At 53.1% G+C, this 15,662-nt stretch overlaps 8 protein-coding genes across 8 annotated transcripts; 3 read left to right on the top strand and 5 right to left on the bottom strand.

The window, feature by feature from the left end:
* Nucleotides 1-784: 784 nt before the first annotated feature.
* On the bottom strand, nt 785-2,080 carry M436DRAFT_45415 (uncharacterized protein; the record flags this gene model as incomplete). Its single annotated transcript, XM_013572581.1, has 2 exons — nt 785-1,347; nt 1,405-2,080. 2 exons carry the CDS (start codon nt 2,078-2,080, stop codon nt 785-787), a joined length of 1,239 nt encoding a protein of 412 aa, XP_013428035.1.
* An 807-nt stretch (nt 2,081-2,887) lies between these two features.
* Nucleotides 2,888-5,180, top strand: M436DRAFT_44860 (fungal transcriptional regulatory protein; the record flags this gene model as incomplete). The annotated part of the gene is made up of 5 exons (XM_013572474.1): nt 2,888-3,015; nt 3,074-3,328; nt 3,383-3,908; nt 3,966-4,211; nt 4,263-5,180. The coding sequence occupies 5 exons, from the start codon at nt 2,888-2,890 to the stop codon at nt 5,178-5,180; spliced, it is 2,073 nt and encodes a 690-aa protein (XP_013427928.1).
* Nucleotides 5,181-5,756: 576 nt separating this feature from the next.
* M436DRAFT_16945 (uncharacterized protein) lies at nt 5,757-6,731 on the top strand (the record flags this gene model as incomplete). The annotated part of the gene is made up of 1 exon (XM_013572390.1): nt 5,757-6,731. A coding segment is annotated over one exon (975 nt), but the record flags the coding sequence as incomplete, so codon positions are not given.
* A 1,101-nt stretch (nt 6,732-7,832) lies between these two features.
* On the bottom strand, nt 7,833-8,967 carry M436DRAFT_81192 (uncharacterized protein; the record flags this gene model as incomplete). The annotated part of the gene is made up of 4 exons (XM_013572815.1): nt 7,833-7,946; nt 7,997-8,331; nt 8,429-8,531; nt 8,581-8,967. 4 exons carry the CDS (start codon nt 8,965-8,967, stop codon nt 7,833-7,835), a joined length of 939 nt encoding a protein of 312 aa, XP_013428269.1.
* A 324-nt stretch (nt 8,968-9,291) lies between these two features.
* Nucleotides 9,292-9,750, bottom strand: M436DRAFT_63126 (uncharacterized protein; the record flags this gene model as incomplete). The annotated part of the gene is made up of 2 exons (XM_013572653.1): nt 9,292-9,411; nt 9,541-9,750. 2 exons carry the CDS (start codon nt 9,748-9,750, stop codon nt 9,292-9,294), a joined length of 330 nt encoding a protein of 109 aa, XP_013428107.1.
* A 387-nt stretch (nt 9,751-10,137) lies between these two features.
* M436DRAFT_45185 (uncharacterized protein) lies at nt 10,138-11,312 on the bottom strand (the record flags this gene model as incomplete). Its single annotated transcript, XM_013572526.1, has 2 exons — nt 10,138-11,226; nt 11,274-11,312. The coding sequence occupies 2 exons, from the start codon at nt 11,310-11,312 to the stop codon at nt 10,138-10,140; spliced, it is 1,128 nt and encodes a 375-aa protein (XP_013427980.1).
* A 907-nt stretch (nt 11,313-12,219) lies between these two features.
* On the top strand, nt 12,220-13,338 carry M436DRAFT_72167 (Mob1/phocein; the record flags this gene model as incomplete). Its single annotated transcript, XM_013572732.1, has 3 exons — nt 12,220-12,242; nt 12,342-12,643; nt 12,701-13,338. 3 exons carry the CDS (start codon nt 12,220-12,222, stop codon nt 13,336-13,338), a joined length of 963 nt encoding a protein of 320 aa, XP_013428186.1.
* Nucleotides 13,339-14,198: 860 nt separating this feature from the next.
* Nucleotides 14,199-14,923, bottom strand: M436DRAFT_45664 (ARF/SAR superfamily; the record flags this gene model as incomplete). Its single annotated transcript, XM_013572622.1, has 4 exons — nt 14,199-14,291; nt 14,346-14,411; nt 14,467-14,711; nt 14,776-14,923. 4 exons carry the CDS (start codon nt 14,921-14,923, stop codon nt 14,199-14,201), a joined length of 552 nt encoding a protein of 183 aa, XP_013428076.1.
* Between the last annotated feature and the right edge of the window lie 739 nt (nt 14,924-15,662).

The raw sequence follows: 15,662 nt of genomic DNA, 5'->3' as shown, positions 1-15,662 counted from the left end.
TGCACGAGCCCCGTGTTCGATTCACGGCTGCGACATCACTTTTGCTTCTGATGCACTACTGTTAGCACAAGCTGGACTGCGAATACAATGTTTTTGCGGCTCAGAATGTTGATGATCAAGTGCCGTCCCAGGGATGGGTTGCGTACCTGTTTTCGGCGAGAGTAAGTATAGGGTGATTGCACCGCCGAAGGGTAGTCTGAGGCCTACAGACTGCTTATCTTGAGCTTGTCTTTCATCCACCGATGACCCTTGAATAACAATATACATATCCATCTGTTGTGAATATACCCTGCACTCAATATCGCGACACTCCGCACTGTTATTCAGCACTGTTTGATTCCTGAATCTTTGGTGAACTATTCAAAACACCACCATAACTCAGGTCTGCCGGCCAGCCTGCTATATCACCGTTGATCATGTCTCCACGTAACGAGCAAGAGCATCACACTGGGCAGGACGATGGCAGAGATCCGAGCTCGGCTTGGAAACATAGGCCTCTCTCTTCGGCAACTCCCCTCTCAAGACTCAGGGCTTCCGGTGTCATCGGTTGGCCTACGAACCAGAGATGCCTCCAGCAGATCGCTTCCATCATCTCACTCTATGTTGTCGTGAGAGCGGAGTGTGAGTGACATGATTTAGCGCACGACAAGGATGACCATGTGAGTTGTCGAAGACGAATACGCGGCATTGGTAAAGGCAGAACTTTTGGTATGCATATACAGGTCGTTTACGCTTGAAAACAGGACATGGTAAGATGCACAGTACGATGAGCCTCGTCATTCGCCTATGTTCTCACTTTCGTTCGTAGCGAGAGACCTTCCTGCGGCACCCACTTCTCCAGAACCTCAACACTCTGGTCGACCGAGAAAGACCGATCATCATCGGGTAAAAACCGGGGTGTGTCAGACTGTAATGACATGACCCTATCAGCCCACCTCATCAATCTTTTGACAAGCTCGGGAAATTCCAGAGCACTCATGCCGCCTCTCATCGTTATCATACGATGTTGGGCGGGGCGATGTATCAGATTGGCAGCTCCCCTGTCGCCATACATTGATTCGTGGAGGGCGATACGACCAACGGCCAGAATGACAGGATCGCTGATAGCACGAACAGGGTCGTCGAGAGCCTCATTGATGGACCTGATTGCCTGGTCTCTTAACCAGAGTGCTGTTTCGGGCGGTAAGACCTTGAGGTTTATCAGATCGCCGGATGCGAAAAGTAGTCGAACATTGAACAGAGCAGGATCTGCGAGGGCGTGTTGGGTCATGAATCGTTCCCATTTAAGTCCTTCTTTCTTACTGATATGCAAAGAGTCCCAGCCGCGTGGAGCAAATACGGTCATCACTAAAGTACTGTGTCAGTGACCAGACAGGTCCGGCATAGGAGATTGCTACTTCTTACTGTGATGTAATATCCTATCGTACCAAAGCTGGCTGTGCACGGGATAGCAGTTGAAGGCATCACGAATGCCGCTGCCCAAGTCGTGAGGGGTCGGAAGTGTCGAGTTTGTTGTAATCTGACTATCGTCAGGTGTTTGTATGGACGAGATCCATGTTGAAACAGCCGTGGCAGGGCTTGCGACAAGTGATTGCGATGAGGTTGAAGCCGAAGACGAGGTTACAGGTGCTCGTCTACGAGAACTTGAAGTCTGACTGCTACGAGGAGTCCTCTTCCTCTTAATGTTGGATCGTAATTGGCCATCTAGCTCTGTTGCGCCGGATTTGGCGGTAGAGGATTTCCTGGCCGAGGTCGTCTCCCAGATGAACTTGCGATCTGAGAAGTGACTTGAAGCAGGTTCCGTTTCCGAGGTGGTAAGAGGTTTCCGTCCGTCGATCGAAGCAGGGCCGTGTGAAGATTCAGATTCCTCTGATGGTTCGAACAAGCCCTTCAGGTCAACAGGATAGGAATATCGAGGGTTTTCCGAGGTGTTGGGGGGCTTGTGAGGATGGAGCTTGGGTCGAACACCCTGAGCCCAACCGGATGCTGCAGCGGCAGAACGGATACGTTTTTTGTTTCCCTCGGAGCTTGCATCTTGAGGAGCAGAGACATTGACAAAGGTAAAGCGTTGTGAGGTCATATCAGCCTCTTGCAGGCCAAAGCATGGTACGGGCCGGGCAGATAAATTGCAGGTGGGGGAATGGTCTTGCGGACAAGGTACATGCCAGATCAGGCTTGAAGAAATTAAAACAGATGCAAGATGACGGGCGTCATTTGAGCTGAGGAAGTTGAGACATGAGGCTCAAGTCGAGCACAGCGCAGCACTGCACAGCCAGACGCACGAGCAGACGATGATTAGCAATACTGAGTTGACGGGAGGATCGATCGTAGCTAGCACAAGCACCGGTCGACTAAATTGGTCGCCCAGGCTGGTGTGTGAAGCAAAACGCAGCAAGCAAGACGATTCATGTGCACGTTTGGCAGCAGAATTGGCGGATTTAGGAAAGAGGACACAGGGTTTAGACGTCAGCCTAGTCTCAAGCAGGCATAGCAGCATCGGATCTTGAGTGTGCCGCACGCGCGCTAATCGCCGACCGCACGTCTATGCTGACGAAAAGTTGAGGAATGTAAGAACGCCAAAACTCCAGATGCAGCACGAATCATGGCAAGCAGATCAACAAGGGTTCGTCAAAGACTCGAGTTTTTGTCAAGGGTGAGAGATGGAGACTGACGATCGAGGCTTGTGGCGGGCTCCAAAGTTGGATTGGTCGGCAGTGGGCGTGCATACCGGTGGGAAGGTGCAGCGAAAACGAGCGGGTCCCTTTCCCCGCAAGTGATTGATGCTCGGCGCGGATTGCTGACCGCAGAGCTGACGCGCCCTCGGCCATGTGCCCATGAGCTGCTGGCTTGCGACAAGGACAAAACCATCTCTCGACACACCTCGTCAATGGCTCTCGACGACGAGTCGCCGGCATCAGCCCACGATGGCGGGGGCAGCAACTCTGGCAAGCGGAAGAGCGACGATCCCCACCAGCAACAGAAGCAGAAGCGCAATCGCTACATCTCGATAGCATGGTACATCCGCTCCACACACCCCGCCCACAGACACAAGCATTCAATTGACCCCTCCAAGCAACGAATGCAAACGACGAAAGATCAAGTGCAATGGCCAAACCCCATGCCAGCGATGCGGCAATCTCGCTCTCGACTGCGTCTACGCTCCCAACTGCTGCACCTCCAGCTTCAAGGATACGGACGAATTCCGCGCAATGTCCAACCAGATCTCCTCGCTCCAGGACCAAGTAAATGCTCTGTTTGCTAGCATGAACTCGTTGCGCGCCGACCTCGCCAACCAACAACCACCTATCGATCCTTTTCTGCAGCATCAGTCGCTTGTCTCACACGATCATGTTGCTTCCCACGAACTCTCAAGGAGAAAGAGTGCATCTGCAAGACCCGCCTTCAGAGGCCCTACGAGCTTGGAGTTTGCGCTGGGTGTCGCCAAGAATCATCTCGAGAACATGGGCATAGCCCCTAGTGCTGCCGACGACCAAGCTCTGCGTGAAGACTCGCCTCCACAGGTGGTTTCGTTGCATCCCACCAAAGATCCTATCTGGCACGTCGGCCGTGACGAGGCTATTCGGCTGATTCGTGTCTACCAAGATGATATGCACGTCATGTATCCACTGCTCTCCATTCCCGATCTTCTCGCCTACGTGGACAAGCTTTTTGCCTTCATGGAGTCCGCCCAGAGGACCGGCCTTATGATGGCCTCTCTCCCCGGAGCCGACTCTATAGACGATGAGGAGACCAACATACTCAAAATCGTATTGGCTACTGCTATGGTTGTTGAGGGCTCGGGCAGAAGCGAGCTCGGTCGGGCAATGTACACTTATTTGCAACCTTCAATCGATGCTCTCTTGCTGGGTGAGACGGGCTTCAGAAGCGTGCAGCTGCTTGCACTCACGGTATGACCATGCTGACTGCTTCCTATCTTCTTAGTGTAAGCCTCTGACTGTGATTAGGCTACATATCAATTCCACTGCGACAACGAAGGAGTCTCGTGGCGCATCATAGGCTTGACTGCTCGCCTCTGTATCGAATTGGGTTTGCATCGCAGAGAGACATACGACCGCATGGACGAAGAGCAACGTACAGGGGCCATGCTTACGTTCTGGTCCGTCTATTGTCTTGACAGGAGGTGGAGCTTTGGCACTGGAATGCCTTTTGCTCTGCAAGACTCTGACATTGACCCAAATCTACCAAAGCCAGTAAGTTGTTACACATTTGACGTCCTTTGACCAAGCTAAATGGCTTTGCAGGGCGAGAAATCACTCTACTTGACTGCCATGATCGAACACTTTGCTATTGCAAGCAAAGTACGGCACCTGATATATTCAGACTCGAGCAGAAAACAGGTCAGTAAGGAGGATGTGAGTTATCTCGACTTCCAAATCGTCAACTGGCACAGAAACCTCCCTGCACAGCTGCACTGGGATCGGGAAAGCTGGAGCCAAGCAGATGGAGACATGTCTGTTGGACAACAACGCCTCCCCATCATTCTCTACCTGCGTGCAAATGTCATGCGCGTCATGATCCATCGGCCGGTGCTGCACTCGACAGCGTCGATTGTGAGCAACCCCATACAAGCACAGACGGTGGTGGACATTGCCAAAGACACGATCCGTATCTTGACGCATATCAACCGAACAAGCAGAATGTACCGAGCGTCGCAGAGCTTGTTCAATGCCTTCCTCACAACAGCTTTGGCGGTCTTGTTCCTTGCAGTATCACACATGCCCGAGACATATGCAGGGCAGGTACGTGAGGAGTTCTACATGGCGCTAGATCTTGTGCGTGGGATATCAAAAGGTAGCTGGGTCAGTAAGAGGTTATGGAAAACGATCCGGCTGCTTAAAGAGGTAGGGCCTAAGCTTGGATTGATGACAAGTAACGCACAGAGCGACCCAAACCATTCAGCGGCAGTCGCTATGGCTGGACTTGCAGGACACAAGGTTGATGAGGGAGCGTTCTTGAACCCCGGGGGATGGAATAACATGGGTAGTGTATCGTCAAACTCGCCTGACGGAATGGTGCAAGACCTGACGAATCTGTTCGAGGCAGCTGGAGGCTACACGAATGGATTCGGGGGTGGGTTTGGGACAGGGGTGAATCATACGGACGAAAGAGGATTCGGCGGTGAGGATGAGCTGAGTAAGATCCTACGGGATTTGTTCTAGGGAACAGAGTGCTCTTGTGAGTATGTTCAGAGGTGGTTGACGATAGCCTTAGATGAGTACCTAGTATGACCCAATCAAGGCCACGTGATGCGGCTCTGCTGCGCGGCATCAAGTCACTAGGGCTTGGCAAGCCCTCTGTTCGGAAACCATGCCACTCTGATAGCAAAACAGCTGGATCAACAAAGACTCCCGGGAGAAGAGAGGAAGCAACGAACAGTGCTTCCAAGACGGCCCCACCGTGACCATTCAGCTTTGACAAGTCCATGTTCCGTCACTGATCGGCAACTCGACAGCAACAAGACAAAGTCTTGCAGCCCGATAGTCTTTGACCCCTCCAACATCGTGTTGCGCACCTTGGACCTTCGCTGAGATCGCACCTTCCGTTGAAGCGCACAGCATCATTTGATCACAAGCCTCGATTGCACCTGCGCTGTCACTTGCGCCAGCACTTCGAGGCCAGCCCTGCCCGCGCACACCGATCGCCAACACAGCTTCTCCCAACTCTCACTCGCACCAACCGCAGCCGTGGATTCCCGCGCGTACGCAGGCCATGTTGGCCCGGACGAAGAGAGCGACATGTCGTCCAGCAGCCAAGTTGCCGAGTCGTGGATCACTGCCTTCTGCAGTCTCGTCGGCCACGAGTACTTTGCTGAGGTCTCGGAGGACTTTGTCGAGGATGACTTCAACCTGACCGGTCTGCAGAGCCAGGTGCCCATGTACAAGGAAGCTCTGGAGATGATTCTGGACGTCGAGCCCGAGGACGACTACAGCGACGAAGATGAAGACGACGAAGACGAAGATCTGCACGACGACGACGAGGACATGAGGGACGCGGCCGCCTACAGACGCCAGGAGCAACGACACATGCGCATGGCTTCGGATCTGTCCGTCATGGAGAGCAGCGCCGAGATGCTGTACGGCCTGATCCACCAACGCTACATCACCTCGCGCCAGGGCATCCAGCAGATGGCCGAGAAATACGAAGCCGGCCACTTTGGTGCCTGCCCACGCGTCTACTGCGGTCAAGCAAAAGTCCTGCCCGTCGGCTGCAGCGACATTCCCGGCCACGAAACCGTCAAGCTCTTCTGCCCCAGCTGTCTTGATGTCTACACACCGCCCAACAGTCGCTTCCAATCCGTCGACGGCGCCTTCTTCGGCACAACCTTTGGCTGCCTCTTCTTCATGACTTTCCCCGAATTGCGCGTCGGCGGCACCAACATTGCCTTTGGACCCACCCCCGAACAGCTCGCCGACTTCCCCTCGACAACCACCACCACCCACCGCAAACGCCGCAGCAGCCTCACAAACGTCTCGGACACCTTCGCCTCTGCCCCGCCAGTCGCCGCACAACCCTCGCCTCTGCCCACGCAACCCACCACCATCAACGGCTTCGCAGCAGAAAACATGGCCCCCGGTCTGGGCAAGTCCAACATCTACGAACCCCGCATCTACGGCTTCCGCGTCAGCGAGTTTGCAAAGAGCGGTCCCAGGATGAAGTGGCTGCGCGAAAAGCCCGTTGACTTGAACGAGCTGGACGAGGTCGCCATCTGGGAACGGGGGACCGCTGGTCGATCGAGAGAGGACGATGATGTGGAATTGATGGATGAAGAAGACGAGGATGACGAGGACGAGGAAGCACAGGATGAAGAAGAGCCCTTGCAAGGAGCCGGAGAGACGGAGAGACGGAAAGGAGTCGCGAGACGAACGGCAGAGGCAGCCGCAGATGAAGGCGGTGCTAAGATCGGTAGTGCCGGTTGACCGTAATGTTGGATGCTTGACAAGACTTCAAAAAAGACAAAAGGGAAAAGGCAATGGGAGGAGGTTTTCCTTTCTTCTTTGGTGTTACAGTGGTCCATTTTCCTTTTCGAGGCCTCAAACTTGTTTATTTCTTCTCTTTTGCTGTTTTATCCTCCATGCCCACTTAGCCATCCCGTCCTCATACCTGGAGTCACATTGACTCTTTCAAATGCTAGACCGTGAGTTCGCCTTTCATTCCCATCCAGCTCGCGTTTGAAATATGTCTTGCTTGACTGCATGGTATGTACGCAGCTGTTGGCAAACAGGAGTTCCCTCTGGCTTATCAGTAGCAGCCTCTCCTCGATAACTAGGATGATCAAGTCGGCCACACATTCTTACTCGCTTCAAGGCTTATGTTACTCCCTGCGCTGCTGTCCTGCAGATTTGGAAGTACACCTCGGTGAGAACTTTGGATGAGTTCGAGACACGAAGGTTGTTGAGAGACTGGAATATCCTTGACTCAAGACTCTCGCACTGTTCATGCTGCTTTCGTGACGACTTGATGCTGTTATATCGAAACATGTACTCGAACGTGGGCACCGAAGAACGGAACGAAAAACATGTCAGGGTCGGAAGCTCAGCCATGCAATATGGTCATTTTTCACCTTGATTCGTTCTGACTACTTTGTGATCGTGCAGGCGTTCTCTTGGACGAGGAGTAGTATACATGTGAATCTATGCCAAGCTATAAGTTATGCTCTTGAGCGATCTTCCTGCTCCCTCAGGCAACGTAAGCCATGCTTGAGCAATTCACCCGATCTTCTAGACAATGTAATCTATACTCGTGTGTCATCTCCACGATTGAATTCTATTCTGTGATCCTCACACATCATGCTCGTGTAGCAAAGCTTGAGCTCAGAAGTCGAGTAGCGTGTTATGGACCTTGGGAGTGAGCATGTACTCGTCACACCATCTGCATTCGACCAGGTATTCGATGTCAGCGACACGGCCGCAATCGCAAAGATGCTTCTAGTGATGATAGTCAGCACTGTTATGAGCGATGGCCACAAGAGACAAACCTCGGTTCCAACGAACTTGCGCGATCCATCTGCATTTGTCTCCCACTTGAAGATCTTTTTCTTCAAAGGACGCCTGTAAGCTTCAGCCTCTTCCTTGATGAAGCATGGAATGCAGAGCCAGCTGTCATCGAGGAACCTTTCGCCGAAGGTACAGGAGCACCAATCTTCGTCGTCACGATCGAAGATAATGTCGAAGATGTATTCTAGAACTGGACCCTCCTCTTCACACAGGTGTGGCTTGCATTCGGAACAGAAGCGGCGCTCACGAGTCTCACCAGCCAAATGAGCAGCTCGAATGGTTTCGAGGGGAAAGTTGCCAGAGTGAAATTCTGGACCTGGGTCGGAGGTAAAGTCAGTACAAGCTCATCTGTTTGCAAGCGGGTTCATGCGTACGATCACACGTACAATCACAGCAGGTACAACGACGCATACTGTCGATGTCTTCTGCAAAGTCGACCTCGTGACTTTGCCAATGAGCGGGATCGTTTCGGCAGCAAGCCAAATTGTTCATGTACGCGATGTGGAAGCGACACTCCTGCTGAGTATGAGCAATGAAGATGTTGAGAAGGACCAGAGGCACTCACATTGCAGACCATGGCGGCGCAGCCATCATATGGCTTACAGTCCGAGCCTCCACACTGAGCCGTAGCCTTTGTGACATCGCCCTTCCAGTGTCCGAAGCACTTTGCTCTGGCCTCGATGCCCTTGCCATCGCAATTGGCATTTTCTACGATACTGTTGTAGATGGTCTTGTCGTCGGTGAGGTACATTTTGATCTCCTTGCATGTAGCGGTGAGGTGGATGATGTCGGCTGAAGAAAGTTGATCGGTAACCATGAGCATGAGTTCGTACTGAGAAAGGATCTGAACGAGAGGCGAGACGGTGGTCTGAGGCTTCTGAATGCGCTGGAAGCTGAGTTTGCCTTGTGTCTTTGGGACTGCTGGGGCTTTCTTGGTACGTTTTGGAGGCATCGTGATGTAGTGAGGCTTCAGCCGGGCAATTATTCGGACAGGAGACGGTGGACGATATTACAAAAGGAGTATTTGCTGTAGAGGATGCGTATTGGACGAGGAGGCAATCAGGTTCCCAAAATGCGAGCTGGAAGCCTGGCAGGCAGCCAGGCAGCCGAATCTTGCGTTGCTGTATTGGGAAAGAGCATTCGGCCTCAGGCTACCGTGTCATATCGCGTGCCTACCACTTCTCATTTCGCGCACGTGAAAGCCACTGACCATCAGCTCAACGGATGTTAGATACTAGTCAGTGTCGCGTCATGCCGCGACCAAAGTAGTTCAAAATCACAAACCATCGAAGGTGTGAAGCTTGTTTGATACCGTAACAGATGTGTTGATTAGGTAGTTGAAGTCTACAGCAAATCTAGACATAGTCCATTCGATCATCTCCATTTGTCTGCAAGCCTGGAGTGATGTCTTTCGTGAGATTATTTCATTACAGAGCAGGTGTAAAACTCGTTGCTCAATGTCTCCACCATTGCTGGTTATACAGTCAGCATTGCACGACTATCCGAAATCTCACATTGGACATACTCTCATCTCTCCCACCGCAGCATTTGCAGCGTCAGCACCCAATGTTGCGCCGAATCCCCACATCATTGCGTTCACAGCCTGGCCGCCGTACATGCGAGCATAGTGGTGGCATTGATGCTTCTGACTTTCGTGGTTGAACAGACCGCGGTCTTGCTGTGGTGTGTCTTTGTCTGATGGTGCGGTATAGAATCCTTGTGCTTGGGCCGACATTGTGGAAAGAGATAGGTCGAATTCAAGGCTTCAGAGAGTTGGTATAGTGGTATGATAGTGTGTGTGTTCTGTGAAGACCAACAAGAAAGCCAACACCGAGAGGGTCGACGTGAACGGCTGAATGCTTGATCTTTATCTTTGTAAACGTCATTCGAGGTCAGAGCTTTACTTCCCGCTGCCGGCTCTGCCGATCACTAGTGTGGGGATCTGAACTCAATCCTTGAAATTGAAGACGACCTATCCCAAGTTACCTCGCGGCAAGGTGAGCCGTTAGTAAATTGATGGGAAATATACAGAGGGAACAGTGGAAGCTCTTGAGGAGGTGGACTGAGTATCGCCTATGTTCCAAGCGGAGAAGATAGATGGTGTATACTTTTGTAGTCAAGATTACTCGTCATCGTCGTCCTCGTCGATGACCCTCCTTCTCTTTGTTCTGGAAGCCTGAGGGATGTCATCGTCTTCGCCTTCTGCGTCCTCGTCGTCCTCATCAGGGCTCGCACGCTTGGATGCACGTTCTTTGGGCCGCCTCTCCTCAACGATGCCGTCATCTTCGTCTTCGTCGTCATCAACGGCTTCCTCTTCATCACTACCAGCAATGAAATCGTCCTCTTCGTCGTACTCGTCGTTGCCGAAGTTGCTCTTTTTGCGACCAAAGTCTTCGTCTTCGCTGTACTCGCTGTTGCGGCGTTGGCGTCTCTTGGGCTTTGCTCTGGCTCTTTGACGACCACCACCACCAAGCTCGTCATCCTCGAGCATGCCAGCGGTGAGACCACCTCCGTAGCCTCTTGAGCCAAGACCGGCACGGCCCATTGCACGACCATTTCTCTCACGCTCGCGAGTTTCGGCAGCCTCTCTTCGCTTTCGTGCACGATCCTTCTCTCTTTCCGCAACCTCTGCCTTCTTCTTGGCCAATTCAGGATCCTCGTCGATCTTAACAAACTCGATACCGCCTGCCTGGCTCTTGTTCTTGCCTTGAGAAATAGCGGCGAGCGAGTTTTGTAGTTTCTCGAGTGCGTCGTCGGTGGTAGCAGCCGAGGGTAGGATTGATAAGCCAGCGGTAATTTTGTGAGTAACACGAAGAAGACCGTTAGAAGGATCTGGGACAGTCAGGTAGGTGTATGAGTCGTTGCCGTGATCCTTTCTGCCAGGCTTCTGACTCGTAGGGGTAGGCTTGGAAGGGTTGCGCTGGCGAGGAGCCAGAGGGTTGCCCTCAATCTCGTACTGCTGTGTAGGGTTCGAAGCGAGTTGTAGGGTCAAGCTGCCATCGGACCAGCGGAGAATACGTGCATTGGATTGGATGTTCTTGGGATTCGACGGTGAGCGTCTCCAGTGGACTGTGCTGGTAGCGGTGCTGTAGGCGGAGAAGCCAGGGGCAGCCTCGTGCGAGTGATGGTCGGTGGTGGGCGGTTGGTAGGTGGTGTGGTGCCATCTTCGAGGATCGACGGACAAGAATTTGGGAATCTTAGTCAGGTACATCTAGCTGTGTCAGTAGGAGATGCAGGTGGAGGCATTGCTTGCCATACCTCGCCGTCGGTGGGCTCGGGAAGCGGCTGTCTGCTCATGCTCGACTCTTGGATAACGACATTCTGTGTCTCGTGGTCGTATTGCTCCGATGGCATGCGATCACGGCGACCCTCATCGTCGCCAGAGTCCAGTTCGTCATCCTCGAGAGTGCGCAAAGGTTCACTGTAGGTTGTTAGTTGAGAGTCGTGTGGTCGCGCATTGGGGCTGAGCATACGGCGCGGTTTCCTCTTGATCTTCATCTGGGTCGTCTCCGAACAGGTCATTGTCGTCTCCTAGGTCGGAAGCTTCATCTTGGTCGATCTTTGTGTTGACCAGGTCGCCGAGCGGTCTCTTCCTAGGAATAATATCGTCCTCATCTTCGCTCAAGTCGTCTGGAACGGGCTCATCGACTGGCAGGATAGCGCTGGTGACAGCACCAGGAAGGTCCGGAGGTGCTTGATCGCTAGGGTCGATGGGGACTTGATCCGACATTTTGGTGTGCTAGGGCGGCGCGGTCGTGTTGACGAGCTGGAGCCAAAGCGACAAGACTGATGCACGGGAGCAGATAGAATTGGCGAGTAATGGAGTGGTTGCACAGGTCTTGCGACGCGTGCAAGTGATGGGGTGAATGGGCTTGGATGGCTTCGGAGGACAGATGAAATGTGTTTGACAAGCGTGCAAACGCGGCGGGTCTCGCATGTGAAACAAGAAGGGGCAGCGGCGGCAGCAGGGGGACGGTCGAGACGGCGAGCACAAGCTGACACGACCAGACGTCTTCCTTCTCTCGACCACGCTCTGCATCCTCGGCCTTGCTCCTGCTCGCTGTTCTCTCTCGTCCACCCGCTCCTCGTCCACGTCACTCCTGGCCGTCTGCGATAGCTCCTGCAACACCTTCGGCCTCACTTTCTGCCTTCTGACGCCGTCCACAAGAGTGAACCGACCCTTTGACAGGGCTTCACCGTAATCATGGCTTCCTGGATCTCAAACATGTGAGTGTCGCTGCCGCAGCCATGCCAACACGTGCATCCGTTCACCGCTGTCCTTGCATGGCCCGCCAGCTGCAAACAATCCTGACACCACATCCACAGGCGTGGCTTCGGTCGTCAAAACAACAAGACAAATCCAAACAAACCCACCACTCCCTCGCCCACCATGCAGAGTCCAGCAAGCCTGGCTCCTTCTTCTGCACAACAAATGCCCCTATCGCCAGGCCTCTCCGCTACAGCCATGTCCTTCGAATCAAGAGAGCCCAGCGCCGAGCCCCTCTCCAACCAGAGACCACCCTTCTTCTTCCGCGAGCAATACGCCAACCTGATCGTCAAGGGCAACTTCATGACCCTTGCTGCCAAACCCGTCCTCGTAGAAGAGGGTGAATGGTTGTCACATCAAGGTACCACCGGCATACCCCACATCCAACCATCTCTATACTAATGTCTCCTTGCGACAGTTGTCGAGCAGAACCGCCTGCTAGATGGCATGCTCAAGATCATCCAAGAAGCCGATCGTAACACCGGTGTACCCATCTGCAACCAGCAGACCTGCCCGGCCATGAGCGCAGGCGCCATGACCTACACCTGGCTCGACGCCAAACGCGAGAGCGTCCGCGTCCCCGCCCCCCAATACATCTCCTACGTCCAGAAGTGGATCGCCGGCAAGATTACAGATCCCAGCATCTTCCCCACAGATACCTTCATCAGCGCCCCGCCAGCACTGTCCGCCTCAGATCCCAACAACTGGCTGGGCAAGGCCTCAGGCTTCCCTCCCCAATTCGCCAACGACATCCGCAACATCTACCGTCAGATGCTTCGTTGTTACGCTCACATCTACCACGCCCACTGGCTCGAGTTCTGGCACCTGGGTGCCTACAAGGAGCTCAACACCTGCTTCATCCATTTCGTAAACGTGGGAAGACTGTTTGGTTTGCTGGGTGACAAGGAGTTGGAACCAATGGCTCCTCTTCTCGACATCTGGCTCGAGAAGGGCTGGATGGCTCCTCGCCCCACCAGCTCAGGCGGCATGAGCACAAAGTCTGCCAACCCGTCTCAGCAGCAGCAGCAGCAGCAGCAGCAGTCCATGGCCAACTAGAAGGGTACCAATGGAAGCAAAGCCTGCCACCTCGCCTCTGCACATCCAAACATTTGAGACACAAAATCTGAAGTACCTCTTGTAACAGCACGCATTCTGAAAAGACCACCTCATTGCACAATATTCATGTCTTTTTTTTTCGCTGGGGGATGGAGTTTTTGGCGAACCAGGGATTCGTTTTACCAGCAGCCATATTCGAGGAGTTTCGGTCAGAGAGACCCACGGCCTGTCCATGTTGGGGAGACGCAAAAGAATACGTACTTCGGATAGCATGTGGAAGACCAAGGTCAAGACACTTTGCTCAGGAAGCCTTATGTCTTGTTTATAAAAACATTCAATCTGTCCCTCTCCCAGTGCCACAAATGTCAACGATTTCACAAAGTCAAATGGAAAGGGAGAAAGAAGAAAGGATGAAGAGCCGTAAAACATTCGAGTTCTGACCAAAGAAGGAAAGTTATGCATATTCAGCGGCAACGGAAGCAGAAAGAAAGAGAAACACAACATAAACGCCCCCGCCCTTCCGCCAAAATGTCACCATTCAAACTTCTGGGTTTGGCTGCGACCTGCTCCCGTCCTTGCTCCTCCCCTTTACCTCGTCGAAAAGGCAAAAGCAGGAACCAGAAGAGAGCCGGTGTTCGAGGTCATGGTACTCTTCTTTCTATTTCTCGTCATCCCCCATTCTTTGAATCGCTTTTCTGTTGGTATTTGGTGGTATCGAATTGGTTGGTCGCACGTGGGGAGGGAAAACGTCCGAGTGTAGGAGGTTCCACGATCGTTAAAGACGGAGAGTAAAAGGTTGAGAGACATCAATTGAGGCGCGGCAGAAAAAACGGACACAGGGTTCAAGCTGGGGATATTGTCTACTGGTGACCAGCCTTGCGGAGCGAGTTGCTCAACCATTCCAGACCCTCGTAAAGACCGTCACCGGAAGTGGCGCAGGTGGATTGGATGTACTGTAAACATATGTCAGAGGAGAGAGCGTCGAACAGACAGGCAGATAGACTTACCCAGGCGCGCTGTCTCAAGCTGTGCAGACCGAGCTTGTCGGTGATCTCGGCGGCGTTCATGGCGTTCTGGTAAAGTAAAGTCAGCGCCAATTCTGTGATATTCAAAACGCTTAGAACTTACGGGAAGATCCTGCTTGTTGGCAAAGACCAGGAGGAGAGCATCTCTCAGCTCGTCCTCGTTGAGCATGCGCTGCAGCTCCTCGCGAGCCTCGACGACACGGTCACGATCGTTGCTGTCGACGACGAAGATGATACCCTGGGTGTTCTGGAAGTAATGTCTCCAGAGAGGGCGGATCTTGTCTTGACCGCCGACATCCCAGACGGTGAACTGAATGTTCTTGTACTCGACAGTCTCGACGTTGAAACCTGCAGGCGGGCGCTCAAGTCAGTTTGTCGAGTTCGACGGAGAGCGATGATGGACGACACGGACCGATTGTGGGGATGGTGGTGACGATTTCACCGAGCTTCAGCTTGTAGAGGATGGTGGTCTTTCCGGCGGCATCGAGACCGACCATGAGAATTCTCATCTCCTTCTTTCCCCAGAGACGGTCGAACAGACGCGAGAATGTGAGACCCATGTTGGCGGTGTTGTTGATAAAAGTGTCGTGTGGGTGGTGGTTATTTGAGGATGGCGGAGCAGTCTGTCAACGAACAAGCGACGGTCAGCGGGCGATCTTGAAACAAGTCAAGAATTGAGCGCGATAGCTTTTGGTCCAGCTGGCAGGTGAGAGTGAATGGCAAACAGGCAGCAACTTCGCATTGGACGAAGCGCAACTTGTCCAAAAGACAAGTCACCCCTAATGATGCGCACTCAACCGACCGAGCCGGTGCTCGCTGGCAAGGCAGTTCGCGCTCGTTCTGGGATTGATCGTGGAGCGACTTACGGAAATATGACACTGGCCGTCGAAGATAGAAGCACAGAGTCTTTGTATGGACAGTCGAAGGGGGCAATAACAAGAAGCCCCATCTCCAGCTTTGGAAGTTGCGGTTGAGAGGGATCGTCACGTGGAACGCCAAGCTCCTTCCATCTCCCTGTTTTCGCTGACGAGCAGACCCCCTTGTCAGAGGAGTCGACTCCCGTCCGATGAGAAACTGGATTCGTGGCCCCGTACCAATTCTTGCGACTCTATGATCCACATTTCCATCTTCGCAACGCGTGTGTCCTTTTCTCGACCTTTTTGCTGAGCACACAGCACTGCCATCTACGCCTCCCACGATACTCGGATAGACAGGCTCCAACGCTTTGTCACTCCGAATACGGTTGTGAATGAGATTACGCCAATCTGTGCTTATCGCGTCGTCACATGCAAAACATCA

This window comes from Aureobasidium namibiae (genome assembly GCF_000721765.1).
Source record: "Aureobasidium namibiae CBS 147.97 unplaced genomic scaffold scaffold_7, whole genome shotgun sequence".
NCBI classification, from domain to species: domain Eukaryota; kingdom Fungi; phylum Ascomycota; class Dothideomycetes; order Dothideales; family Saccotheciaceae; genus Aureobasidium; species Aureobasidium namibiae.
This window is presented reverse-complemented; position numbering and strand designations above follow the sequence as displayed.